We start from the raw sequence: 25,176 nt of genomic DNA, 5'->3' as shown, positions 1-25,176 counted from the left end.
GTGTGCGATTGTGCCCTGTGATGGGTTTGTACCCTGTCCATGGTGTCCCCCGCCTTGTGCACCGAGTTCCCTGGGACAGGCTCCAGGCTCCCCGTGACTCTGTGTGGGATAAGCGATATGGAAAATGGATGGATGGATGGTTCTATGCATCATAGACACACTGTCTGCATTTACACTTTGCCTTTGTTTGCAAGAATGGATTCGATTTAATTCACATTACTTGCTTTAAAGCAAAATAGCAACATAGCCACATTTTTAAACTAGCCCAAGATTGTAAATCAGATTATATCTGTCAAATAACATTTATTTATTTATTTATTTTTTAAAAACTTTTTGGCACTCAAAGGTGGTTAGAATTATTTCAACTTAATTTAAAAATGTATGGAGTTTTACATGTGGATTTTATGAACATTAAAATTTGATGAATGGCTGATATTTATGGTGGGGCTCTGTCTCACCTACCCCTTCACCTTTACCGTTTTCCATGGACATAAATGGGGTTCTTTGGGCATTTTTCTGAGCATTTTCTGAACGTTTTCTGAATGTTACATTTCAATTGTTTCAAAGAATAATCACTCTGTTCACTTTTCTGGCAGTTCGTAGTATGTTTTTATATAATGGTTCCTTTTTTCAGTCATTCCTGTTAAATTTGTAAACAGCTTAAGTAATATAATATAATACAATACAATACAATATAATATAATATAATATTTCAGTAATATAACTTTTTTGGGGGGTAATCAGGTCCTAACAACTTTCTAATTCTACTGATTCTCTGATTTTTCTGTTGCAGTCACCGTATTAGGGACTGAATTTCTCGCTTTGCCAGATGTAACTATAGTTGAAAGATGGCTCGAAGTACTCACCTTACTTTGGAAGAGAAGTTCAGGAATATTAATAATAATAATAATAATAATAATAATAATAATAATAATAATAAACAAATTCTGAATGAGCAACTGGAAAAGGATCCACTCACTCACATTGCATAATGATCATATCTATATATATTATTAAAAAAAAAGCAGAAGAAGAAGAACAAAAAGTGGTGTGCGGGTGGTGTTAGGGGTTATTAATAAGAACATTGTATTACTATTGTGATGTAGCTGATCACACACACAGGACATCAGTGTGGACATAATACATAACAGACTCTGTACACTGTTGGTTGAGTCAGTCACCTTTGCAATGCCAGAAACTACGTGCTACATTTGCTACATGCTACATATAATTTGGTGTCAATGGCAGTTCTAGTCGGGAATTGCTGCACCCTGCAGACTGGTGCTGGTACTGCATTAACCAGTGGATTCCTATAATCATTTATAAATTTATAAAACTATCAGACTTTTGCAGTGTGCTTTCCTTTTCATCTGAGGTGCCAAAACATTATTACATCAGTTTGTAGGAGTTTTAATACTCTATCTGGAAAGCAGCAGAGGCATGCTGACTCTACAGCTGAACAACAGTGTGTGTGTGTGTGTGTGTGTGTGTGTGTGTGTGTGTGAGGGGGAGAGAGAGAGCGAGAGAGTGGAAGTGTACTCAGGCTGGATAGAGCAGAACTCACACTTGATTGCCAGCAGTTCATCAGTAGGTCTCTCAGATGTGTCAGTGTGCCTAGCCTGGGGCACAGCACTGCCTCCGATTGAAGCTGACATCGCCCAAAATATGAAAGCAACAAATCATACTCCTTGGTCGGGCCCTAATCTCCCGGCCGGGCCCCTGTGCTGTCGTCAGCACAATCATGACTGCCACAATGAGCTCTGCCGCCAGCCTGCAGCTCTCCAGATGCTTCTAGCTAGCGGAGCGCAGAGCCAGAACACGGCCTGTTGCCACACACAGCAGTGCGGCAAAAACACCCCCAATACAATACTTAGTATTTACCACAAATTCTAGAATAATTCAATTTTCACACCTCTTACACGTGATAACGTAATCACATCCGAAAACAGTTAATGGCCTGTTGAAACTGCACATGCGGATAGTCGATTTTCCCCCCACTTACTTATCTATATGTATACGTGTCTTGTTGCTTATCTTATAATATTTGCTTATATGCTCTATTCCTAGTTTCTGAATTACTCAACCTAGCCTGTCTGGCATCAACAACCAGTCCATGGTCAAAGCCATTGAGATCAATGACGTGAAGCTCTTGACCTGGACCTGCATGATTTTATGTATTATGCTGCTGGTACACGATTGGCTGATTGGATAGTTGCATGAACGAGCAGGTTCCTAATAAAGAGATGAGCGTATATTAAGGCTATTTCCAAAGGTTAACCCGAACCCGAAAATCTATTTTTGACACTCCTGTTAGGGTCTGTGCTCGACCCCGTACTGTAAGCGTGATGCTGGATCCTCCTGGCATCTGCTGGCTCTGTTGGGGTGCACAGCCAGAAAGGCAGGAAAGCAAGAGCATCCGGGCACACCAGAGGGATGTTGGTCTTATGTGGGGCGGTAATAGCTTTGGCTGTCAGGCTCTGGTCGCCTCCAGGTTATCTGCCACTCACTGTGACATGAATCAGCAGCGACTCCAGCAGATTTCAGCCGTTCCCCTTCGTCCTGTAAACACAGCCAGAGTTCGCTGACCTAAAGCTCAAACATGGCCCGTCTGCCAAGGTTGCAGCTGCGAGCCCTGCATTTCCCACCTCCAACCGTTTCCGAAAGACTCACGGCGCCGTTCTGTACTTCTGAAGCGCTTTCAGCAGGCCAACTGTTTTTTTTTTTTGTGTGATGGTTTTGAGTTCAAGAAACTGAAAAAGGATTTACAACAGGAAGAGCTGTAATCTTAACCATGATGTGGGAGAAAATCTTCAGCAGCTAGTGAGACTGTGATGGGTGCACACTTAGATGGGGAAAAAAAAAGGTTCACAATAATTGACAGCCAAGGTTAAACAATATGACCAATTTTGCATCTGTCTTGGGGAATATGTAAAAACCAGCGAAATGTCCTAATAAAATCATTTGGTTCCTACATCCTTCTCTGGGTTCTTCCTATTATTTTGCTGCTCATTTGACATGTGACACTTAACTGCTCCATGACATTTTCCCCAATAGATTTGGGTGTATTTTCAGTCCAGTTAGTGCAGTTAAAATGTTTTATTTCTGCGTGGTTTTAAATCAGTGTCTAGATGCACACAGCACTTTTCCAGCACGGTGACTTAATTAGGTGGAGGACTGACACTTTTCAAGTGGCAGCCTGACAAGCTGATACACACAGGCTTGGAGAAAAGAAAAAAAAAAAGAAAAAAAAGAAGAAGAACAAGAAGAGAAGTGGAACCCATTTGCTGGATTAAGCATTCGAAAATAATCTGTCTGTGTTGATCTATTTGCAAGAAAATGAGACAAATGCATGGGCACATACTCTCAAGCTGTTTACATATGCAAAGATTAGGTTCTCGAAATGCAACATTAATAATTTTTTTTTTTTTATTTCTTAGGCATGATGGTGCTGTTAGTATCATAATCAGCACTTTTATTTATTTGTTTAGTCCGTTCCCCCCCCCTTGTGCGCAAACATATGAGGCACAATTAATTGTTGGGTTGTTTTAGCTCATGATCGTGCATCCGATTCAAGCTCGCCTTTAATGTGGCAATAAATCTCGAATGACTTTGAATTATTGGCCTGAATTAATATTAGAAACAGCTAATTTCCTAGCCCTGAGTACATTGATGAAAGGATATTCTTTCTATGGCTTAATGCGAATCGCTGACATTGAGCTGCTACCTCCAAAAGCCATTTCAAATGCCCTCATGCCACAAATGCCCATCCACTAGCGTGGTCATTTAAAATTTCCCCATTAAGCGCAAAAGGCTAAATGACTCGGCTGTGACTTACTGCAGTCACGGCACACTTCCATTTGACGAGCCACTTCAGAGACTCTCGGTTTTAATTAAGGAACACAAATGGCCGGAATATCGCATTTATTTTGTCATATTATTCAACCATATCTTAAATCATCCTCTGGCTTCCATTTGAAAAGAAGTTGCTAAGCTGAAGGATAATGCCTTGACAGAGGGGAATTGTGGATCCATTGGCGAAGCAAGGCACTAAATAATTTATGGCTTTAATCTGTGCACTGAGGTGTGGGATCTATGCCTGCAATTATAAATGCAAGGTGGAATTATTGCTGAACACTAGAACTGCATTAGGAGTCGTCTGATGAACGGCGTGATTGCCTCCTCGTTTTCAGCAGCGGAGGGCGAGTTGGTGTCAGAATGCTCAAATCACCAAAGCACAGATGCTTCCTCCCATTTGCCATCAAATGTCAGTTGGCAGTTATAAAACATATGATAGGGAGTAGTAATTGAGGACTTGACTGGTAGGGGAAAAAAAAAGAAAAGAAATAATAATAAAAAAAAACATTAATTGTTTATGTACTTAGACGGTAATTATTCTTTAATAGCTCTAAAACGAGAGAGGCTGAGGGAGATATTTTTAATTGTTATGATATAGGCACGGCTCATAGCATATGCAGTAATGAAATGAAGGTTCATTAGCATATCTAAGATATTAGTGGTAAAAAAAAATATTCGGCGGAAATGAAATAACCACTATGGTCTTCTACTGTAATCTGCATGTAGCTAAAATTTCAAGTGTGTATTTAACCTTGTACCAGGAATTTTTTTTTTCTTTCCTTTTTGGTTAATAGCTTTTTTTTTTTTTTTTTTTATGCATTAACGGATTGTCATTATGCCACATACCAGGCCAACAAACACCACAAGAAATGCTCATTGAGCAATTGTCCAAATTATTTTCCCCCAAAGTCTTCATTTATTTCCCCTGAAAACAACTCATACGATTGTTGCCGTACGCAAAATAAATGCAGGAAGGCAGGTAGAAAAATGTTAATGATTTATTTTTTACTGGTATAAAAGGTGCAGTACGTTCTGTCTCACTATCCTCGGTTTGATGAGACACATTTTTCTGCAGTGCTATATATACACATCGATGTGAGACATCTTTATGTCAAAGTTGTCTAAATCTGTTAACTCACATACCGAATCTGAGCCTAAACTGGTGATTAAACATTTATTAAAGTGCTTTTCTGTTCTATCATTGCAACACAAATATTTACAGAATAATGTACTGTACATTTATCCCCCCCCCCCTTTTATTATTATGATTTTTTTATTTGCATTTTAGTTGGGTTTTTTTTTTTTTTTTTTTTTTTTTGGTGGAAATGTGTGTTTGGCTACCTGTTTGAACATTTGTCAATTCAGGTGCATCATCAGAGCTTATAGTTAATGCATCATCAATTTGCTGTTAAAAGTATTACAATTAAAACTTGCCATATCATACAAATAAATAGTCATAGCCAGAGCTATCGCATGCAAACATCAGCAGTTATGTTTCAAGCAATAATACAGTTCATTACTGGTGATGCAATTGAGCAGAGTGCAAAGAATTATGTCAATGGATTCATTTCAAAATCTTTTGCAATGCATTTACTTACACTTCCTTCTAAATCCAGCCAGTGTCCATTTGTCCTTAACATGATGAAATGTTTCAGTTTAAATTCATGAGCATACTACTTAATGCTACATGTAACATGAAAAAAAAATAATTTTCACCCGTTATTATTATTATTATTATTATTTTTTTTATATAGAAAAGCAGAGCAATTACAATTATTAACAACAAAACTATATATAGTAGAAACCAACCAAGCTACTCTTTGTCCATTTCAACAAATTGTGAATGATTCTCTGGAGATTTGCTGTGAGTTTTACTCAAGTGAAGTTTGACCGCATGGTTGCTGGCGAATGTCCGACTACAAAGCTTGCATTTGAATTTCGAGTCAATGTCTTCTTCTGTCACCAGTGCTTCTGTCACTCTAACACTGAAAGCTTTCGCCAGTTCAGGCTCTGCTACCTTTGTCTGGTGCTCGACTGGCAGTTTGCTCATGTCTTTGATCTGAAAGCCAAGATGGGATTCAAGATGGGATATGAAAGCGGACGGCATTCGAAACTGCGATGCGCAGTCGTTGCAGTAGAAGACTGGATGGCCCGTGTCCATGTTCTTTAAAAATTTGGTCCCACCTGTTTTCCTAAGTTGGTATTTAACGTTGGCTAGCCAGTGGCTGATGGTAGTCATAGAGAGTCCGGTAAACTTGGAGATGTGCATCCGTTCTTGAGGACCAAGATCGGAGAGAAGATACTTGCCCTCGGAGGTCTGAAAGAGACTGGAAGCAAACTGGGCTTGAAGAATGAGCAAATGCTGAGGGTTCCAGTTTGATTGCCTGCCTTTACGTTTGTGGACAGAATACACCTCACTGGATACGTCTTCGAACCGCCTCACGTCTGACTCCAGTTTCATTGCAGGCACTCTGGATGGTATTGAGGGCTTTGGCGTTGTGGCTTTGGGAAGAACCTTTACCATATCAGCAATGTCAGACAGTGCATGTTTCTGAGGCATAGGAGTGGAGGACTGTGACGAGAGAGAGGAACTCAGTTTGTGTTTGTTTTTTGTTAAGTCTATTGGCTGGTCATTATTTGTGAAGACGAAGTTGCTGTTGGCCCTGATTACAGCAGAGGACGTGAGCATTGAGCCAGGTTTCTCAAGGCCTCGGCTTAGTTCTGAGAATATAGGTTGGATACGTTGAGACAGAACACCCTCTTGCCTTGGCTTATTTGCCTTCCCCAAATGATTGTTCAGGACAGACTGTAGTGCACTTAAAGGGTTTATAGTAGGGACTTCCTGAGAGTCGCTGACAAGGTCTGAGGAACTGCTGTGCCCATTGCTGGCAGGAGGGCTTGGTGAAGGGTTGGCTGTGTCAGAGAAAGCTGGGCTCAACTTCCCTTTGATCGTGTCATTCCCTTCACTTACACAGTCTGCATCCAGCTTTGAAGAGGAAGAGGAATCATCCTGACAATCACTGTCATCATTCTCTGCCAGATCAAACTTGCTGTTCTGGCTCTCTTTGTCATCAGATACACCTCCCCTCTCCTTTTTGATGTCTGGATTGTGATGTCCCTGGAAACTCTCATGTCCTCGAAGTCCCTGATAAAACTTTCCTTTGGGGGCAATGAGCCTCAATCTGTGGCTGTGATTCTGTTTAACCTGTATGGGGGGAGACGCAGAAAGAGGGGCGCTCTTAATTACACCTGATAGCTGGTAAGCTGCATGTATGCTGGGGTAAGCACTCCAGCTGGGTGTCCCCGTCTGTGCCTTATTAATTGCTGTAGCCACTGTGTTGGCTAAAGACTTCAGTATATCACCCCCTCCACTGGCCCCTTGTTCCAGGTCCTCCTCTCGTAGGTATGGATATTTAAAACTAGCATCAGTACACTTTTGATCTGCCCCATCTTGCTGCTCATCCTTACTTCTCTCTTCTTCTTGGTCAGGTTTCTTTACCTTTTGGGACATTTTCTGAGAATCCCCAGAGGCAGTAGTTTTTGGCGAGGCCTTCTGTCCCTCAGATTCATTACAAGTGGGTTCCGCTAGTGTCTGCATCTTCTCTAATGCTAATGGATCAAGAGTTAACTGTTTACCCTTCTTGGATGCGGAGTTTGTCACTTTGATGAAATGACCAGTGACCATCATATGAGTGGTCAGCTGTTGAAGGGTATCATGTGAACTTCCGCATTCCATGCACTTTAGAATCTGGGATTTGCATGTTTCAAACTGCCATGTGTAGCTAGCACCATTTTGATAGCCATATCGGTTGTTTGGAGCGTTTGTAAGACCAGATGACCTTTGGGCTTCACTGTAGCCTATGGTACCGGTGGTGGAGTCGGGGGAACAAGGCCTTGTAGATTCAAAGGCACGCTTCTTTGTTGGTGGAACTAATTTAGGAGTGATTACTGGAATAGGTTCTTTCAAAGGCACTTTCTGGTAATGTTTAGTTTTAATCATGTGGACACTTAGGTCTTGGAGAGAGTCAAAAGAATGGCCACAAAACATACATTTCAGCACTTTTTGGGCATCCTCCTTGCCTTCCATGTCTTGTAGGTTCCTCTTCCGACTTTTGGAAGATGAAGTGGAGGCAATTCCTTGTCTGCTATGGTTGTCATCTTGGTAGTGACCGCTCTTGTTCATATGCACGGTCAATTCTACCAAGGTGTCATATGCTGCACTGCAGTCTTTGCAGCGGAAGCGACTGGCCCCTGTGAACACTGTACCACATGCTTTGCTGCTTTGTCTGTACAGGTGCACAGAGCTGAACAGGTTGGGCTTAGACACAGGTTTTGGGGACAGTGTTTGCTGTAAAGTTTTGGACAGTGCATCCTGATGCCAGTCAAACTCACGCTTAGTGCTTGCATTGGAGCTGTCGCAGTTTGGCTTGCTGCCGGTGTTACCAACCTTAAGGTCTAGTCCAATATTTGTCCAGTAGGAGTCTGAGAGGAAGTTGACATAAGTTGCCCTCATTTTCTCAAGGCTACTGTACATCTCATCTTTGGGTTTTGAACCATGATTCTCATTGTCCCTCAGGCTCTCTGGTGGGGAAGAGGCCTTGAAGTCAGACAGTCTATCACTGCCATCACTCAGACGGGACTCCAGTTCGACCTCCTGGTTGGACAAGACACTTACAGGAGAATTCTGGAAGCTGTAGCTGCTCTTGTTGTCCGTTTCCTTGTCCTCAGGAATCTTAGCGCTGGTCTTTTCAGACCCCTCATCTTCATTCTGCATGTCATTTCCTCCCTCCTCTTCTGCCACTGGTTCAGGGGCACCAACATCATCATCTGGCTCATACACTGAAAAAGAAAAAGAAAAAAAAGATTGCATCTGTGATTCAGAAAGATCTAAGACAGTGCTATAAAAGGTGTCCTGTGTACATGATGGGATAGCTCAAGAGATGATGTACTATTTAATCTATTCCTGACTGATTAAAGTTAGGGTGCATATTCCATTTTAAATATCTTCCAAAATTTAATTAGAGGTAAACAGAATTGATCGTCTTGAATGATCTAAAAAGGGGGGGGGGGGGGGTTGTCTTGTTTAATCCAAGAACTGTAAAATGTACAGGAATACAAAAAAAATAAAAAATAAAAAATAAATAATTAGAACTGGTATAAAAAAAATGTGAAATTGGTCCGATTCTCCCTTTTTAAAATATACTATACCATGTATGTATATAGTTTATATTCCAATAACTACACATTTGGCTGCCCGTTCAAAATTCAGTTGTTGTTCCAGGCATAAGAGCTTTTAGTGAAATAAAATAAAATAAAATAAAATAAAATAAAATAAAATAAAATAAAATATATATATATATATATATATATATATATATATATATATATATATATATATATATATATATATATATATATATATATATATATATATGACCAGTCACTTGCATTTCCTCTGGTTAATATTCCATTTTGAGTTACACTCAACACAGAGAACTGTCGATTGTAAGCTTTAAAAGTACTACCATGTGCAGCCCCCTCTAGGCCTTCAGCATTTGGACTCTGAAAATAAGACTTTTTTATCAATATTTTAAAGGCGCCTCAAGAGGAAGCCTGGAGGTGAACTGCTGCCAGCTAATGGATGAAGATGGAAACGGGATTCAGACTCTGAAAACAAACATGGAGAATGCACGCAGAACGGAGGCCTTGCGCACAGGAAAACGGACTCCCAGTGCGTGGTGACCTTGATCCAACAACAAGATTTAACATCCAGCAGACCAAGATGAGTGAATGCTTCACGGAATACCCTTACCATCTCCTGGTGCTTGAGAAGGAAATCATGTTTTATGCATTGAAATGTTTGTATACCCTATACATAGATTTCACTTAACTGAAGAGCTCTGGACTATAACTGGGTGATCTCTCTTCCTTTGTGATGGTAGATTAAGGTATATATGTGTAATGAGAGCATTAATAGCATGCTGCATAGCTATAAACAAAAAACACAATGGCCGGTTTTAGCGAACAATTCTAACAAGACTACTTATTTGTAGTCGCCGAGGTTCGCACGTCTTAAAAAAAACAAAAAAAAACAAAACAGACTGGAATATTTCTGCATGTTCGTGACATTTTTAATAGCGCTGGTGGGAACAAAACTGTTTACAAATATTCTCCATGCAGGCACCGGATTGCTCTGATGAACTTTTGACTGTATGAGGAAAACATTATGTTTTCATGAGCTACCCTGTAAGAACAAGCAGGAGAACATATAGTATACAACTTCTACATGTAGTTTAACCTATAAAACAGAGGCTCAGGGTGAATTCTCTGCTGAAGAAAATAAAGCGTTAATAAATTATGCTATTTGACACCTTGGATATACAGACGCAGCTATTAATGACCTGAACTCTAAGTAAATCTCAGGCAATTTACATCCGAATTTTTCCCTGACCTTTTCAATTAATTGCAATTGTTTTTTTTTTTTTAAAAAAAAAAAACCAAACATGTTAAACGATTCATTTTAAAAGCACTTTCTCTGGTACAACTTGGATTGGACCGTCTAATCATGATTTGATACTAAATATAAAACAGGCACTCTTTCGAACACTGATGCACTGTTTTGAAGCTGCATGCCCTGCTGTATTTTAATGCCATCAAAAGCACAAATTAACCTCAAACCCCCCCGGATGTCTTGGAAAAAATTTAAAAAAAAATAAAAATCCCTTAGCATTTCCTCCCTAAGCCATTTGTAAGAGTAAGCTTCTTTTTGCCAGCCTCTGATCTCTGCCAAGCAGCAGGGATCCAGAATACAAGATCAAATGCAAGGGCACAGGCCCTCAAGACATTAAGAGTTAGGCCAGTCTGCCGTGCTAAACCGCTACAGCGACATCAGGACACAATACCACAGCCAGGGTAATTACAATGAAATCCCATGCTCCTACCATCAATCACTGACGTTTAGGTCAATAAAACAAGTAAAGCATAACTTGAACTAAGACAGGGACCATTTGTATTCGTTTTTATTAATGCTCACTAACCTATATATTATTTGAATCGAGCCCAAGCACGGAGCACCCTTGTGTTTTAACCCTCGCTGAATTTAGGAATAGCTATCAGGTAGAAGTGATGATATGAGGCTGTTTGGTGCTCTGCGCTCTTTCAAACTCATGAAGGCTGCCTTTGATTTAAATAGGCTCGCAAAATAAGGGGCTGGCATGCTGATGCTGAGATTTAGCATGTCATAAACTCCTGTAAAACCTCCAATCTATGTCAAAACAAATTTATATCTTCAGACAGAGATATGCAAAGGTCAAGAAACCTAAGGTGTCTGCCATAAATCAGCCACTTGAAGTGTTTATAACATTAATCCATTGGAACGGACTCTTGGCATAACAAGACCTCGATTTCAAGAGCTCGCTGGGTGTCGGCCAAACGGCCGTGCAGGACTAGACAGCAGAGCGTACACCGGGCAGAGCACGTATGATTCGCATACACAAGCCGAATACACACCTTTCAAGAGTCTGCTTTCATTGTTAATCAACCATTTCCTTTTCTCAAAACGTAACCAGTTTTAAATACCCAACCTATAAGCTCTACTCCCTTTTAAAGGCACGGTCAATAGAGAGGCGATGCTAAAACACTGAATGTTCCATTGCATCTGACTTATTACAACCAACAATGCTCACAGTAAAAAAAACACAACACAAAAACATATTGCCAACCAAAATATTGCTCCTTACTGGATATGATGTTCATCACAGCGCCAAGAGAAGCAGCCACAGTGTTCTGGTGTCTCATGTGTTTGTTCTTTTATTGCTAAACTCACATATAATTACTTTCGACCAGAACGAGCGCTTGTATATTAGGGGCTTTGCAAAACTAACTCGCTGTAAATCGTTATATATTGTGCTCTCGGTTTTTGAAACCAACACCACCACGAATTCCTTGTAGACTTGTATTTTTAGTGGCTAAAAGATTTCTTCTGGATATCCATGCAACGTCGGATTGATCACGTTTTTATATACGCCATAGCACAAGTATTATTTATTTTTTTTGTAATGAGATTGCAAAAAAAAAAAAAAAAAAATTACGCAACTCGGTCAGACGTTTTGACACCGAGTTAAGCCGAGGGTGGTCGATATATAATTCTCAACGGAGCTGGCGTTTAGGAATTGCAACACTGTAGGCTAATCGCTCTCGGTTAGACGGACCGAGTTGTGTTTGGAGTAAATCTGTCAATCAAGAGCCTGAGAGTGTATAAACCATCGGAAGCTACAGCGTTCTGTAGCATTGCTCCGACGTCTGCATAATTACAAGTGCTCTTTAACTGCTCTTATAGTAATACTGCTGGTAATTCACATTAGGAGTGTGTTTTGGAATGAGCTAGAAGTGAATCTGTCAATGGCTTGATTTGCATTCCTTTTGAGTGGTGCTCGAAAGTTTGTGAACCCTTTAGAATTTTCTAGATTTCTGCATAAATACGACCTAAAACATCATCACATTTTCACACACACACACACACACACACACACACACGAGTCCTAAAAGTAGACAACGAGAACCCAATTAAACAAATGAGACAAAAATATTATACTTGGCCGTTTATTTATTGAGGGAAACGATCCAATATTACATATCTGTGAGTGTATGTGAACTTCTAGAATTAGCAGTTTAATTTAATTTAAAGGCAAAATTAGAGTCAGGTGCTTGTCATCCCATTGATTGCAATCAGGTGTGAGTGAGCGCCCTGTTTTAATTAAAGAACAGGGATCTATCGGAGTCTGATCTTCACAACACGTGTTTGTGGAAGTGTCTCATGGCACGAACAAAGGAGATTTCTGAGGAATTCAGACAAAAGAGATTTGTTGACGCTCATCAGGCTGGAAAACCATCTCTAAAGAGTTTGGACTCCACCAATCCACAGTCAGACAGCTTGTGTACAAATGGAGGAAACTTACACCATTGTTACTAACAAAGATCACTCCAAGATTAAGGCATGTAATAGTCCACAAGGTCACAAAGGTACCAGTGTAACTTCTAAGCAACTAAAAGCTAATGGTCTAAGCAACTAAGGACTGACGTTAATGTTCATCAGTCCACCATCAGAACACTGAGCAACAAATGGTGTGCATGGCAGGGGTGCAAGGGGAAAGCCACTGCTCTCCAAAAAGAACACTGCTGCCTGTCTGCATTTGCTAAAAATCACGTGGACGAACCAGAAGGCTATTGGATTGTTGATGGACGAGACCAAAAATAGAGTTTTTGGTTTAAATGAAAAGCGTTATGTATGGAGAAAGGAAAACACCGGCGTAAGAACCTTATCCCATCTGTGAAACATGGCGGTGGTAGTATCGTGGTTTCGGGTTTTACTGCATCTGGGTCAGGAAGGCTTGCCAGCACTGATGGAACAATGAATTCTGAAGGATTCCGGAGAATTTTAAAGGAAAATGTCAGGACATCTGCCCATGCTCTGAATCTGAAGAGAAAGTGGGTCATGCAGCAAGACAACGATCCTAAACACACGAGTCGTTCTACCAAAGAACGGTTAAAGAAGAGTAAAGTGAATGTTTTGGAACGGCCGAGTCAAAGTCCTGACTTTAATCCAATAGGAATGTTGTGGAAGGACCTGAAGCAAGCAGTTCATGTGAGGAAACACACCGACATCCCAGAGCTGAAGCTGTTCTGTACTGAGGAACGGGCTGAAACTCCTCCAAGCCGATGTGCAGGACCGATCAACAGTTAACGGAAATGTTTAATTGCAGATACTGAATCCAAAAGGTTCACATACTTTTGCCACTCCCAGATATGTAACATTGGATCCTTTTCCTCAATAGATAATTGACCAATTATAATATCGATGATATTTTTGTATCATTTGTTTAACTGGGTTCTCTTTATCTACTTTTAGGACTAAATTAGATGTTTCAACTCATATTTATGCAGAAATATATATATATATAATAAATTCACAAACTTTCAAGCAGCACTGTAAAGCATTGGATCATTGCAGTTCTTGTGAAACACTGTAGCTACTTTTATCACCATCAGAGTTCAGCGAATCCTGTGTCCTTCCCAAGTTCCCTTCTGGCAGGGTTACTAGCGTGTGCCACATCAACATATAACCCTGTAGCTGTAACATTTCCATCAGGTGCACGTTTGTGTCCAGGAGACAGCAGAAGCATTCAGGGCCCAAGAGGTAACACTATCTGTACGCGAGACGCTCTAATTTCGAGGTGCCGTTGACAGGTCTGCACGTCTAGGGCACTTTCGCCATGGCTCGCTTGCCCATCTCAGGCTACAGGGTTTTTTTTTTACCCCCCCCCTTTTGCCTCACGCCAATCGATAGCTCTTTTTACTTCTCATTGATTGCCTAGCAGTGGGAGCGACCTAAGCAGAGGCTGTTATGACATTTCTAGATTTCCCCCTGTCCTTGGGACAATCAATTACACGCGCATGGCAATCAAAACCTCTTTGCAAAATGAACCTGCTCCATGACATTTTCATCTCCAGGATTTATGCCATGCTTTAAAAAAGAGAGAGAGAGAGAGAGAGAGAGAGTGAGACAGACAGAGAGATGGCGGAACAGACAGACAGGGATGTCGTGTCTCACATAAGAATGCAGTGCGCACGTACTCACAGGCACGCGCTAATGACCCGCGTCAGGCGATTGGTGAAATCTTGTGCTAGACTCCGCCGTACAGAGGCACACCTTCGTTGGATATATTGGTTTGGTTATTGATTTTCGTCATCAGCTATGACAGCCAAGTCCGCTGTGGATTTACCTGACGGTGCCCTATATAGAGTTCAAGAGTCTTACAGCCAGCAGAGTTGCAGCACAAGGAGACTTTGATAAATCACAGTAGCACCAAGAGGCTCTCATTTATTCTGGCCTGCTTCCTTTCCTGCTATGTAGCACAAAGAAAAATACGGCGGATGCAAACGATCCGTGTTAGATGTGGGCAAAGTTCTGAGTGGGCATGAAAAGTCGCTGTGCACTAGGGGTGGGCGATATGACAAAAATATCATGATTCTTATAGGTGTTTCTATGATACATCACAATATATAGGTTTGTGCACAAAATGCTTTATTTAATGTCTACAAAAATACATTTATATGATGTTTGTAAAAAAAAAAAAAATATATATATATATATATATATATATATATATATATATATATATATATATATATATATATATATATATATATATATACATACATATATATATATATATAAAATATACTATATGATTATATTAATATAATATATAATATATTATATATAATTATTAATTATATATTATAATTATATATATTATATATATTTATATACAACATTTTACAATTTTAAATATTACATATAAAATTTGAACAAAAATCAGCCAGTTTGTAATTAGTTTTTATTTATTTATTTAAATAATAATAATAATAATAATAATAATAATAATAATAATAATAACAACATCCCAAACTCTCAGAATAGCATACTGTGACATTTGATGACAATAAGGATATTTTATCGTCATATTGCCCAGCTCTACTGTGCACTCATTAGGGGGCGGGGAAACCCCCCCCCCCCCCCAAAAAAAAAAGAATGCAAACCCATAAACTTAATGTAAAATGAGAGAGAAATTACCTTAATCCTAACAATCACTCGCAATTGTTTCTTTGGTGATTTCGCTTTAATTAATGAGTGAATGCATCTATTACGCTTGCAAGACTTTCTTTTCTGACACCGTCTGATTAAATTTCCATAATTAACAAGCCAGGCTCAGGTATTTCACTTTTCAGTAAATTATCTAAAGCTTTTTTTTTTTTTTTTTTTTTTAATTAAGAAATCCATACGCTTTCACTGCTCATGCTTCCTTGGTTAATCCGTAACAGGCTCAATTAAACCATTTACCAATATTGAGCAGCCGGCAAAGACGGAGCTGTGCAAACATTTGCCAGCTCTGCGATGTGTCAAGATGAGGTGAGAAATGCCAGAGCTACTGGTTAAAAAGCTCATAATCACTTTATGGCTGCCAAAAACCTACACAAAGCATTATTCCATGGCTGGAAATCAGATCTAATTCAGGGCGTAACATTATATTCCAGGGCATTTTCGATTCACGTCTTTCTCCACAGACGTGTTTTTGTAGGCGAGCGTTCTGCTCTGAAGCCAAATAGTCAAACATACATGCAGAAATTACAGCTGATTACAAAGCTATTGTAGTACACTGTGTGTGTGTGTGTTTATGTCTCTTCCAGGTTTTAGACTGGAAAGTGGACAAGCACTGGATTAGAGTTAATTTTTGCATGCATGAAGGAGATGTTACTTAAAGTGCATTACGTCCTTCACTAAACACGAACCGTTCATGCGGATAAATGCCTGGCTTTCATACGACCGCACGCTAAATATTTAATGCTCTAATATAATCAACTTCAGGTTCCCAGTTCCACGAGGACACAGGGAGAGCTGCAGAGGCGTGCACAATAGCGGAATTGCTGCAATGCTCTCGGACGAACGCCCGACTACAGCGGCGCACTTCGTCACGTCAAAAGAATGAAGGATGCTTCCGATCACTTCACAACCCAGTAAGAAGGTAGAGTGCGCACGAGCGGAGGTATGACTCGGGTCGGAATCCCAGCTGTGCCACTCGCTATCTGTGGCTGAAGAGCTCACACTCCTATGTTCTTGTTATGTGGACACACACACACACACACACACATACACACACACACATACACTGCAATAACTGCAACCAAACGCTTCCAATAACTGGATATCAGTCTTTCACTTACTTCTAGGACTAGGACTTACTCCTATGCTTTGGATGTTTGATGCTTAGGATTTCCTGGTAGAGAGCAGAATTCATGTTTCCCTCAGTTATAAAAGTTGCCCAGGCCCTGAATCAGTAAAGCATCCCCACACCATCACACTACCACCACCATGCTTCACCGTAGCCATGATGTTCTTTTTGTGGAATTCTGTGTCTGGTTTATGCCAGCTGTAACGGGACCCCCGTCTTCCAAACAGTCCCACTTTCAACTCATCAGTCCACAGAACATTCTCCCAAAAGGTTTGAGGATCATCAAGGTGTGTTTTGGCAAAATTCAGACGAGTCTTAATGTTGTTCTGGGTTAGCAGTGGTTTTCACTTCGTCACACTTCCATGGACGCCATTTTTACCCAGTGTCTTTCTGATAGTGGAGTCATGAACAGTGACCTTTATTGATGCAAGAGAGGTCTGTAGGTCCTTTGATGTTGTCCTTGGCTCTTTTCTGGCTTCCTGGATGAGTCGTCGCTGTGCTCTTGGAGGAATTTCAGAAGGTCAACACTTCTGGGAAGGTTCACTACTGTGCAGAGTTTTTCCATGTGGAGATAACGTCTCTCACTGTGCTTCTTTAGAGTCCCAGAGCCTTTGAAATAGCTTTGTAACCCTTCCCAGACTGATGTATTTCAATCACCTTCTTCCTCATCATTTCTGGAATTTCTTTCAACTTTGCCATAGTGTGTTACTGGGTAAGATCTTTTAACCACCTCCATGCTGTTGAAAACGTTCTATGTAAGTGTTGATGTGATTGAACAGGGTTTGCAGTAATCAGTCTGGTTGCGTCTAACCCAGCTGAACCCCGTTATCAGTGCAGTTTCGTGTTGCAGTACTAGATAACTTTTTTGCTTCAATAAATAACCATCATTTTAAAAACCGTACTTTGTGCTTACTCGGGTTCCCTTTGTTTCATCTTAGATTTTGTTTTCATTTCTGAAACAATTTAGTATGAGATCTACACAGAAGAAATGAGCAAATACCTTTTCATAGCATCGTATAAAAGTATCAGGTTACTGACTTTTTCGAATTATGATTGCTGCATCGGTTAATTTCAAGTCATTGCCTTTTAGATCCATGCATTGACTACGACTGTTACACCCCTAGGGTTAACAAGCATACTGCACCAGCTGCCGAAGTGACTGCCTTGCATGTTTCAGGAAAAAAAGTGTAAGAAGCTTTAGATAAAGAACGAAAACAAGAGATTTAGTCATAAAAAATCCTACCAATAAAATGTCTCAAATCCTGACTGACTGACCTATTCAATTTTTTTTTAAACTCCTGCTAAATCTCCCATTAACTTCCCTACAATCAGTTTCAGTTTTACTGTCAAACTGAGGCCCGCTGCCGAGACAAGTCCTCCTCAGCATAAACCGAAACTGTAAACGATGACCAGTCTCTTTCCGACAGACATTAATGAACTAAGATTCCTGTAAACTCACTCAGAATGGGACTGAGAGTCTGGATGTGGATCACATCTATTACTCATAATGAATAATGCACCGTTCAGGTCACACTCATCATCGTCCGCCATCCTTCCCGCGTCACTCCCGGTGTCCAGGGTCCGTTTCTCTCCAACATAAACTTTTTTCCATGTATTGCATGAAAGAACTGCTGAACTGTCTTCTTTGACTACTTGTTCACCTTTATCAAGCTTAAACCCCAAAATCCCAGACTGTACCCAGTCTCTCCTCCTCCCTCTCACACACACCTGACCAGTCAAGCAAACAGGGGCAGCGCTAATAAAAGCCCATCTTGCTTCGCTTCCAATTTCCCTGATCGAATGTCACTCAGGAATGTTTGCATGGCTGAGAGATAGAAAGCGTTTTTTTTCTTCTTCTCTCTTTTTCTTTTAAGGCAGCAGTCTCCTCCTCTGAGCCTGATTAGCCCTGCTTTTGTTTAGCCTCTCTCTCTTTTTTTTTTTGTACGAGCTGAAACGAGAGGATATATCCCGTGTAGCCTGGCTGAGCAGCGCTGAGGTTTACAATGCAACTCACGACACCTGCAGAGAGGATTAGACAAACAAGAGCACCTCGGCGTAGGCTAACACACTGTCTGCTGTTCCACTTGATATTTACCTATGGATTTCTCACAACAGTCTGCCATTGTGGGAAATCCGCGTATGTGGAACGCACGCGATGGTTCATAAATGGATTTTAAACATCTAGATATTCAGGACGGATCAAAATAGTACTAGATCATGACATTATGAAATGTCACACCATGAGAGAGAAGAGAATGGGAGAACCTGCGCATTGTTTTTGGGTTTTCAATGCTCACGCTGAGCTCCATGCGGAGGCATTGTGCGCACTTGGCAGTGTCCTCGGCGAGCTCCGGGTGGAAGTAGACGAGAAGTGCTAGCGGAAGCACATCCGCTGGGACTCCCGGGTCCGTCCTCTGTGCTTGATATGAAACAAAGCTCTTGTGTGGCCTTGGTCTCAGTCACCTTCGCCGACACATATAGAAGCCTGGATGTAAAGACGACTTTCAAAGACAAAGAAGTAGGCTCACTGAACGTGTGGCAAGCTACTTTAAATATAATCAGCCTTCATCTGCATCGAGCACTCGATGTTTCATTTTCACAGATTTTGTCTGGAAGTGTTAATTGATTTCGAGCCGACTCCGTGGATAGACAACATGTTTGGGCTGATGGTCGCCACTCCGAAAGCCTACGTGACAGCTTAAGAAAAGTGCTTTGACAGTGTATGAGTGACAGTCGTGACGCGGGGCTGATTTTTTACATTAGGACACTCCTGTATATAATATCTTTTTCTACATAGGCTCTGAAACCGCTCGTTAAAGTCGACCCATTGCGCTTCTCGCACTCTGAGGAAAAGAGAGATAACAATTTGTATTTTTCCCCGACACCCCTTTCCACCAAACCCTCCCTTCTATAGCCCTCGGTGGATCTTTCATTAGATCCTGGCCAGGCTCCAGACACCACTTTGCCTTATACAAGCATTTTTTGTTCAGTTTTCAGCAAAGGAGGCATTTTTTTTTTTTTTTTTTTTTTTTTAATATTCCAAGTTCATTAATAGGAGATTGCCACTTTCTCCCGCTTTCATTAAATGCAATGAGGCTCGCAGGTAAATCTGCGCCAGAAGCGTGGGGCTGTCAGTTTCTGGAGAGACCAAAGGCTGTTTGGTGGCACGAGTGAAAAGAAATGGAAGGAAGGCTGTCCCGCCAAAAAGCTAGTGGGGAGATGCACTGAAGGGGAGAGAAAAATGCCTCCAAAACATAGTCCTCTCCATTGGCATTCATTTTAATGGCAAATTTGTCGCGAGCTGTTGTCAGGCACCCTCGGCGTAATGATTAGGCCCGCTAGTCGCTGCGAAGCACTGACTTCAAGATTCGCCTGGTGAGCATTGTCAATCCGTGACAGCACACAATGGCGGCCCGAATTGTGAGACGGGTTGGCAAGCTCGTTCCTGGGAAAAGAAAAAAAAAAAAAAAGGGAAAAAAAAAAAAAAAGCGCGCCACCCTCCCGCCCCCACCCCTTAGAGCTGCATTTCTGCTGTTAGTGGATATTTTGTCGCGTTGATATCGAGTTGATTAGAATGAAAAAGGAAGCCACACAACTGAAAGGCCACAAAGCTCCCCTTAGTGAAGTGTGAGGGACTGACAGACCTTCCTGGAGTTAAACTATTCACTACTTCATGAAAGACTACTCCTGCATGCACTCCTTACAGAGCGCAGAGCGTGTACGGAACCTCTAGAACCCAGAATGGCGGTTAGACGGAAATGTCAGTTCCATCCTTGTCCATTTTGCCTGATCCCTCAACACCCAATGAAAATACCATGAGTCATTTCCTTAACTCTCATTCTGACATGCTGGATAAATCAGTTCCAGCACATGAATGACTAATCCACTTCTGCGATGTTTTGGCAGCAGAAAAAAAAAAAAAAACACACATTATTTGTGCTGCGCCTTCGATCTGCATGGTGATGAAAAAGGTAAGTAGTCGCATTTGTAAAGGACATGTGCTTAATCAGAGTTAAATTATGCTACAGTGAATAATCCATCAGGCTGGAATTCTCCCTCTGAGTGAAATCAGACACTTAGCCATTAGTAAAATTAGACAGATGTCTAATTTTGTAAAGCCGTTTTTGTTTAACGTGAACTTCGTGTTTGTTTAATATGCGGTATATGCATGCTTAGCCTCGTTATGTCACGCGGGCGAACCGCTCTCTTCCTTCAAACGCCACTGAACGCGCTTGCCCCCGTCACATCTCGTCCGTTCTGGTATCCGGAGCCGAGCTGGCGAATCCGAGGACGGCATCGCGCGCTCGATGTGTTCCGTCGACCACACCGTTGTTCTCAAAAACGTTTAAGGGGAAAATTCCCCCGTGAAGAGAACGTGTAAAACAAAATCAAAAAAACAAAACAAAAAACAAACCCCTCCATGTCCCTCTGGTTCGATCTCGAACCTTCTCATCAGAAACCGTGGACACGCGTTCACGACCATACCTACCTGAAATCTCCTCTCTTCCATCTCCTCTTATTGAGTTGCATGGTTGTCCATTAGCTATAATGGAGTGGGAGGTGGGCCGGAGCGCCTCTCATTAGACGAGTGCGGTGCGGCCCTTCTCAGGCTGAAAACGCTTAATTTATGGAAAAGAGGGAGGGCAGATGAGGCGCTGAGATGGAACAGATATCCCGCAACGGCTCAAGGCAGGGGGAAGGAGGGAAGGGAAGAGAAAAAGGGTAGAGAGAACCCGAGCGAAAGAAGCAGAGAGGAAAAGAGAGAGAGAGGGAGGGAGGGAGGGACAGAGGAATGGCTAATGGAAATGAGTGACAGGCTTTCAGAATGATTTACAACGGGCGGCTGGGCGGCGGAGCCGCGGCGCTTTTGATGGATGATCCTGAAAGACGGCGCACGACCATAAATCATGTCTTTGAATCATTGACAGAGATAAAGGAGGGGGAGAAAAAGCAATGGCATTGATGCTCATTCTTCCAATAATGTACATTGACGAGTTACACTAGCGAGCCTTAATTAAAAAGTGAACATGTGGTCCTCTTTCTCCCTCTCCCTCTCTCTCCCCCCTTCTCTCCAAGCTTTGGGTGGTGATATCAGTCATGTTTAGAATGCAGTGTGGCACCATCCTTGGCTCTTTTTGCACTTCTTAGTGGACAAAAAACAAAAGGACACACACACACACACACACACGCACACGCACACACACACACAAACACAAACACAATGTTTGACTCAAATATGGCCATTTGTCAATACATTGTTACTGTGACAAGTGCAAACAGCAAACGGGTCAAACTTTGGGAGGACAGTCGTTTCCAGAGCATCTCCTCTTCTGCCAGGTCCTGATGGATGTCAGACGAAGGGAAGGAGAGAACAAGGGAATATGGGGGGAGAGAGAGAGAGAGAGAGAGAGAGAGAGAGAGAGAGAGAGAGAGAGAGAGAGTGGCAGCCTGTGAGCTTGGCATTCTGCATCAGCTGGGCTCCTCCAAACTGCACACAATAGAGCAGCGAGGTGAAAGTAATCCAGAACATCTGTCCCGGAGCTGAACGCGCACGGCCTGTTTGCTCTGTTAGAGGAAAAGAGGCTTTGAAGCGATAGCAATCTGTGTGCCGAAAGTAATGGAGCGAAGAACAAAATCTACAGATGCAAACGTTACGATTTCGATAACCACTCCGCTGAGCGTTACTCATTCTTACCTGTGGCCAATTTGGTCTCCGATACACCCTCCTGGCATGTTTTCGGTCGCTGAGAGGAAACCTGAGAACCCAGAGGAAACCCACATGGGCTGTGGATGGAACCGGGGAACCCTGGAGTCGTGAGGCGTCGTGAGACGGCCGCCCCGCCGGTATTAACGATCAATCGAATCCCGGGTTTTCTTTCCTTTCTTCACGGGGCACGTCTGTGCCGGAGCAACCACGGGGTGAGAGAATAAATCTGTGTGGCACTGTTTTCCTGGATTTAAGGGCTTGTGACAGAGTTTCGCTTCATTCCTTTCAGAATTTCTCTTCAAAACCCGTGATGATGACTGAGAGTCAACAATGAGCCATTGACTTTTCAGATGCCTCGTTCACGCTGGCTGCAGTGTTTCTTATGTCACTGCTTGTCGTGCTCTCTAAAGAAAATGACAGGAGCTTTGCGTCAGAGGCCAGACCTCCTCTTGACTTGGCTTCTAGTTGTTGTGTTTTAGATTGTAACCTTGTACTACGGTCTTGCAGGCATCAGTGTGTGTGTGTGTGTGTACGCATGTATGCGTGCGCGTCTATGTGGCCGCTTGCTGAAACACATAAAATCCACCTCCAGCTGGACGATGACATTTTGGCTGTTCGAAATGAAACCCGGGCAACAATAGTGCTCCTGCTGTGCAATTGCTGTGGCACACACACAAGGCCTAGTGTGAGGTATCGATGCCACACATACAAACACCCCCCTCACACACACACACACACACTTTTTTCTGCACCGTTGGGATGAGTAATTATTTTCTGCATATTGTGAAGTTGTACATCTATCATGTCTGATCCCATACTGACATTTTCAAACACGACTTGATGGACACCTGAAGTAATTACTTGTCATTCTTCCGTTTGAGGATTTTCATGTCTTGCTGCTACGTTCCCCGCAACACTCTGCCGCCTGGCTCTCCTCCGGCGCAGCCGTGCGGTATTTTAAGAAACTTCATCTTTTTTTCCCCCCCGAGACGATGGTATCTTTAAAAAAAAATAAATAAAAAAAATCGATAAATAAATAAAAGCACGAACAAACAAACAAACAAAAAAATATCAAAACACGAAGAAAGAGTGCTCGAGACGAAAAGATCCGAGGACGAGCCGGATAATGATTCGCATGTCCGCCGCAGTCTTTCCGGCCAAATGAACCGAGGAACTCGATACACTTCAGAGCCGCTTTGTCTTGGAGTGCTCATTATTTACTCGACTCGAGACCCTATGATCTTAAACGGTCTTAAAAGATGATCCATATAGTAATGAAGTCAGCTCTCCCGCTGGCCGAATGCCCAAATACACAACATAATCAAAACAAAGGCGCTGGGGATTCTGAAGAGCTGCTCCGCGTTTGACTGACAAACATTACTTTTATTGGTTTGTCGTACCGCTCTTCTGGCAAACAGACTAATGGTTATTGAATACTAATTGATGTAAATACTCTGCAAATGGGTTCAGGGTGGGACGAGTGCTGCTGGAGGTTATCATCACTGTCCGTTTGCATCACACTGGTCTGGGACCAGCTTACGCTCGAAGGACATCTCCAGCGTGAATCATGCTTGAAGGATGCGTTAGCGGTTCTGGTGACGGTTTGTTTGTTGGTTGGGGCTGTGTTGTGAGACGTGTTGGTTTGCTAGCGGGGAAAGGATCTTAGAGATAAGGGATAACCGCAAACACTGCACTCAGGTGGACTCGGTTACAGCTTGGGTGGTTCGTGGCGTACGGAATGACGTGCTTGATAGCGGTATTAGCATGAAAGCTGAACTCTGGGAGCGATCAGGTTGATAAAAGGGTACCGATGAGGAGACGAAGCGCTGCTGCATCGATGAAACGAGGGACGCCGAGATCAGCCGACATCATCGTGGTCGACGTGCAGACGTGTTCACTAGAAAGATTCATCCTGCAAGCTGCTCACGGCAGGGTTGTTTTTTTTTATTTATTTATTTATTTTTTTACTTGCGTTTGTGATGTGACCAGAACTTTTCCTCTCAGGCTACACATTCTACAGTCGGAGCCCATCCGTTTGGACCACCCTGCTCGCAGGACGGGGGTGGGGGTGGGGGTCTCGGACCCACGGACTCCACCGCCTTGTTGTTCTTGGAGGATCTTGAAAGCAAAACAGCCACTTAAAAGGGTCCTCCCTCTGCTCTCAGTCAAAACCAAAGAGTCGTCGAGTCATTCATCAAAGGGCCAGACAACCTGCTCCTCTGCCTAAACCCCCTCCTCCCCCTCCACCCGTTGGCACTGGCCATCTCCCTCATCTCTGGGTTTTAACTAGGGCTCCGCAACATTCCCGAAATGACAAATGATACTTATACCTCTGGCCTGTACCGAATCAATAGGCATGCAGAATGGCTATCCATCTTGCTAGCTATCGACAGCTGCTGCTCGACATCAGAAGGGGGAGAGAGGCGCCTGGTGGCTTTATTCAACAGCAAGACACGGCTAACGGCAGCGTGTGTATGTATATATGTATATATATATATATATATATATATATATATCTTTTACCCCGGAGTTTGTAAACGGACCGTCCCATCCTTTCAGCCTCTTCACCCATGTTTGCTATACTACACGGTTTAAGAAATCCGGATAGTGTAAACATATGTCAAATTAACTAAATATACACATTTGGCACCTTAGCTCCTATACGCCCATCCGGTAGCACCTTCAACTACAGGAACAGAGAAACCTTCCCGATTTGCACTATCCAGATGACTGTATTTGGCATCCGCTTCCAGCCATCAATCACAATCACACGGATGTCACGGTCTCTAAGAAAATGAACCAACCGAAGCATCGCATCTCTCA

At 42.1% G+C, this 25,176-nt stretch overlaps 1 protein-coding gene across 2 annotated transcripts in view; it reads right to left on the bottom strand.

Moving 5' to 3' along the window:
* Positions 1-4,835: 4,835 nt before the first annotated feature.
* LOC108276159 (teashirt homolog 2) overlaps positions 4,836-25,176 on the bottom strand; it is a 50,182-nt gene continuing 29,841 nt past the window's right edge. The window contains exons 1-2 of one of the 2 annotated variants that reach the window (XM_047160249.2): positions 22,342-23,343; positions 4,836-8,694 (exon numbers count right to left, since the gene is read on the bottom strand). In XM_047160249.2, coding sequence (XP_047016205.1) covers positions 5,669-8,629 — 2,961 coding nt within the window. In that variant the 5' untranslated portion in view covers positions 8,630-8,694; positions 22,342-23,343 and the 3' untranslated portion in view covers positions 4,836-5,668. Of the gene's footprint in view, positions 8,695-22,341; positions 23,344-25,176 lie in introns of those variants that run through there. The other variant, XM_017487592.3, reaches the window with a different exon arrangement.

Source organism: Ictalurus punctatus, chromosome 15 (assembly GCF_001660625.3).
Source record: "Ictalurus punctatus breed USDA103 chromosome 15, Coco_2.0, whole genome shotgun sequence".
NCBI lineage: Eukaryota > Metazoa > Chordata > Actinopteri > Siluriformes > Ictaluridae > Ictalurus > Ictalurus punctatus.
The sequence above is the reverse complement of the archived record's forward strand: the minus strand, read 5'-3'. Positions and strand labels throughout refer to the sequence as shown.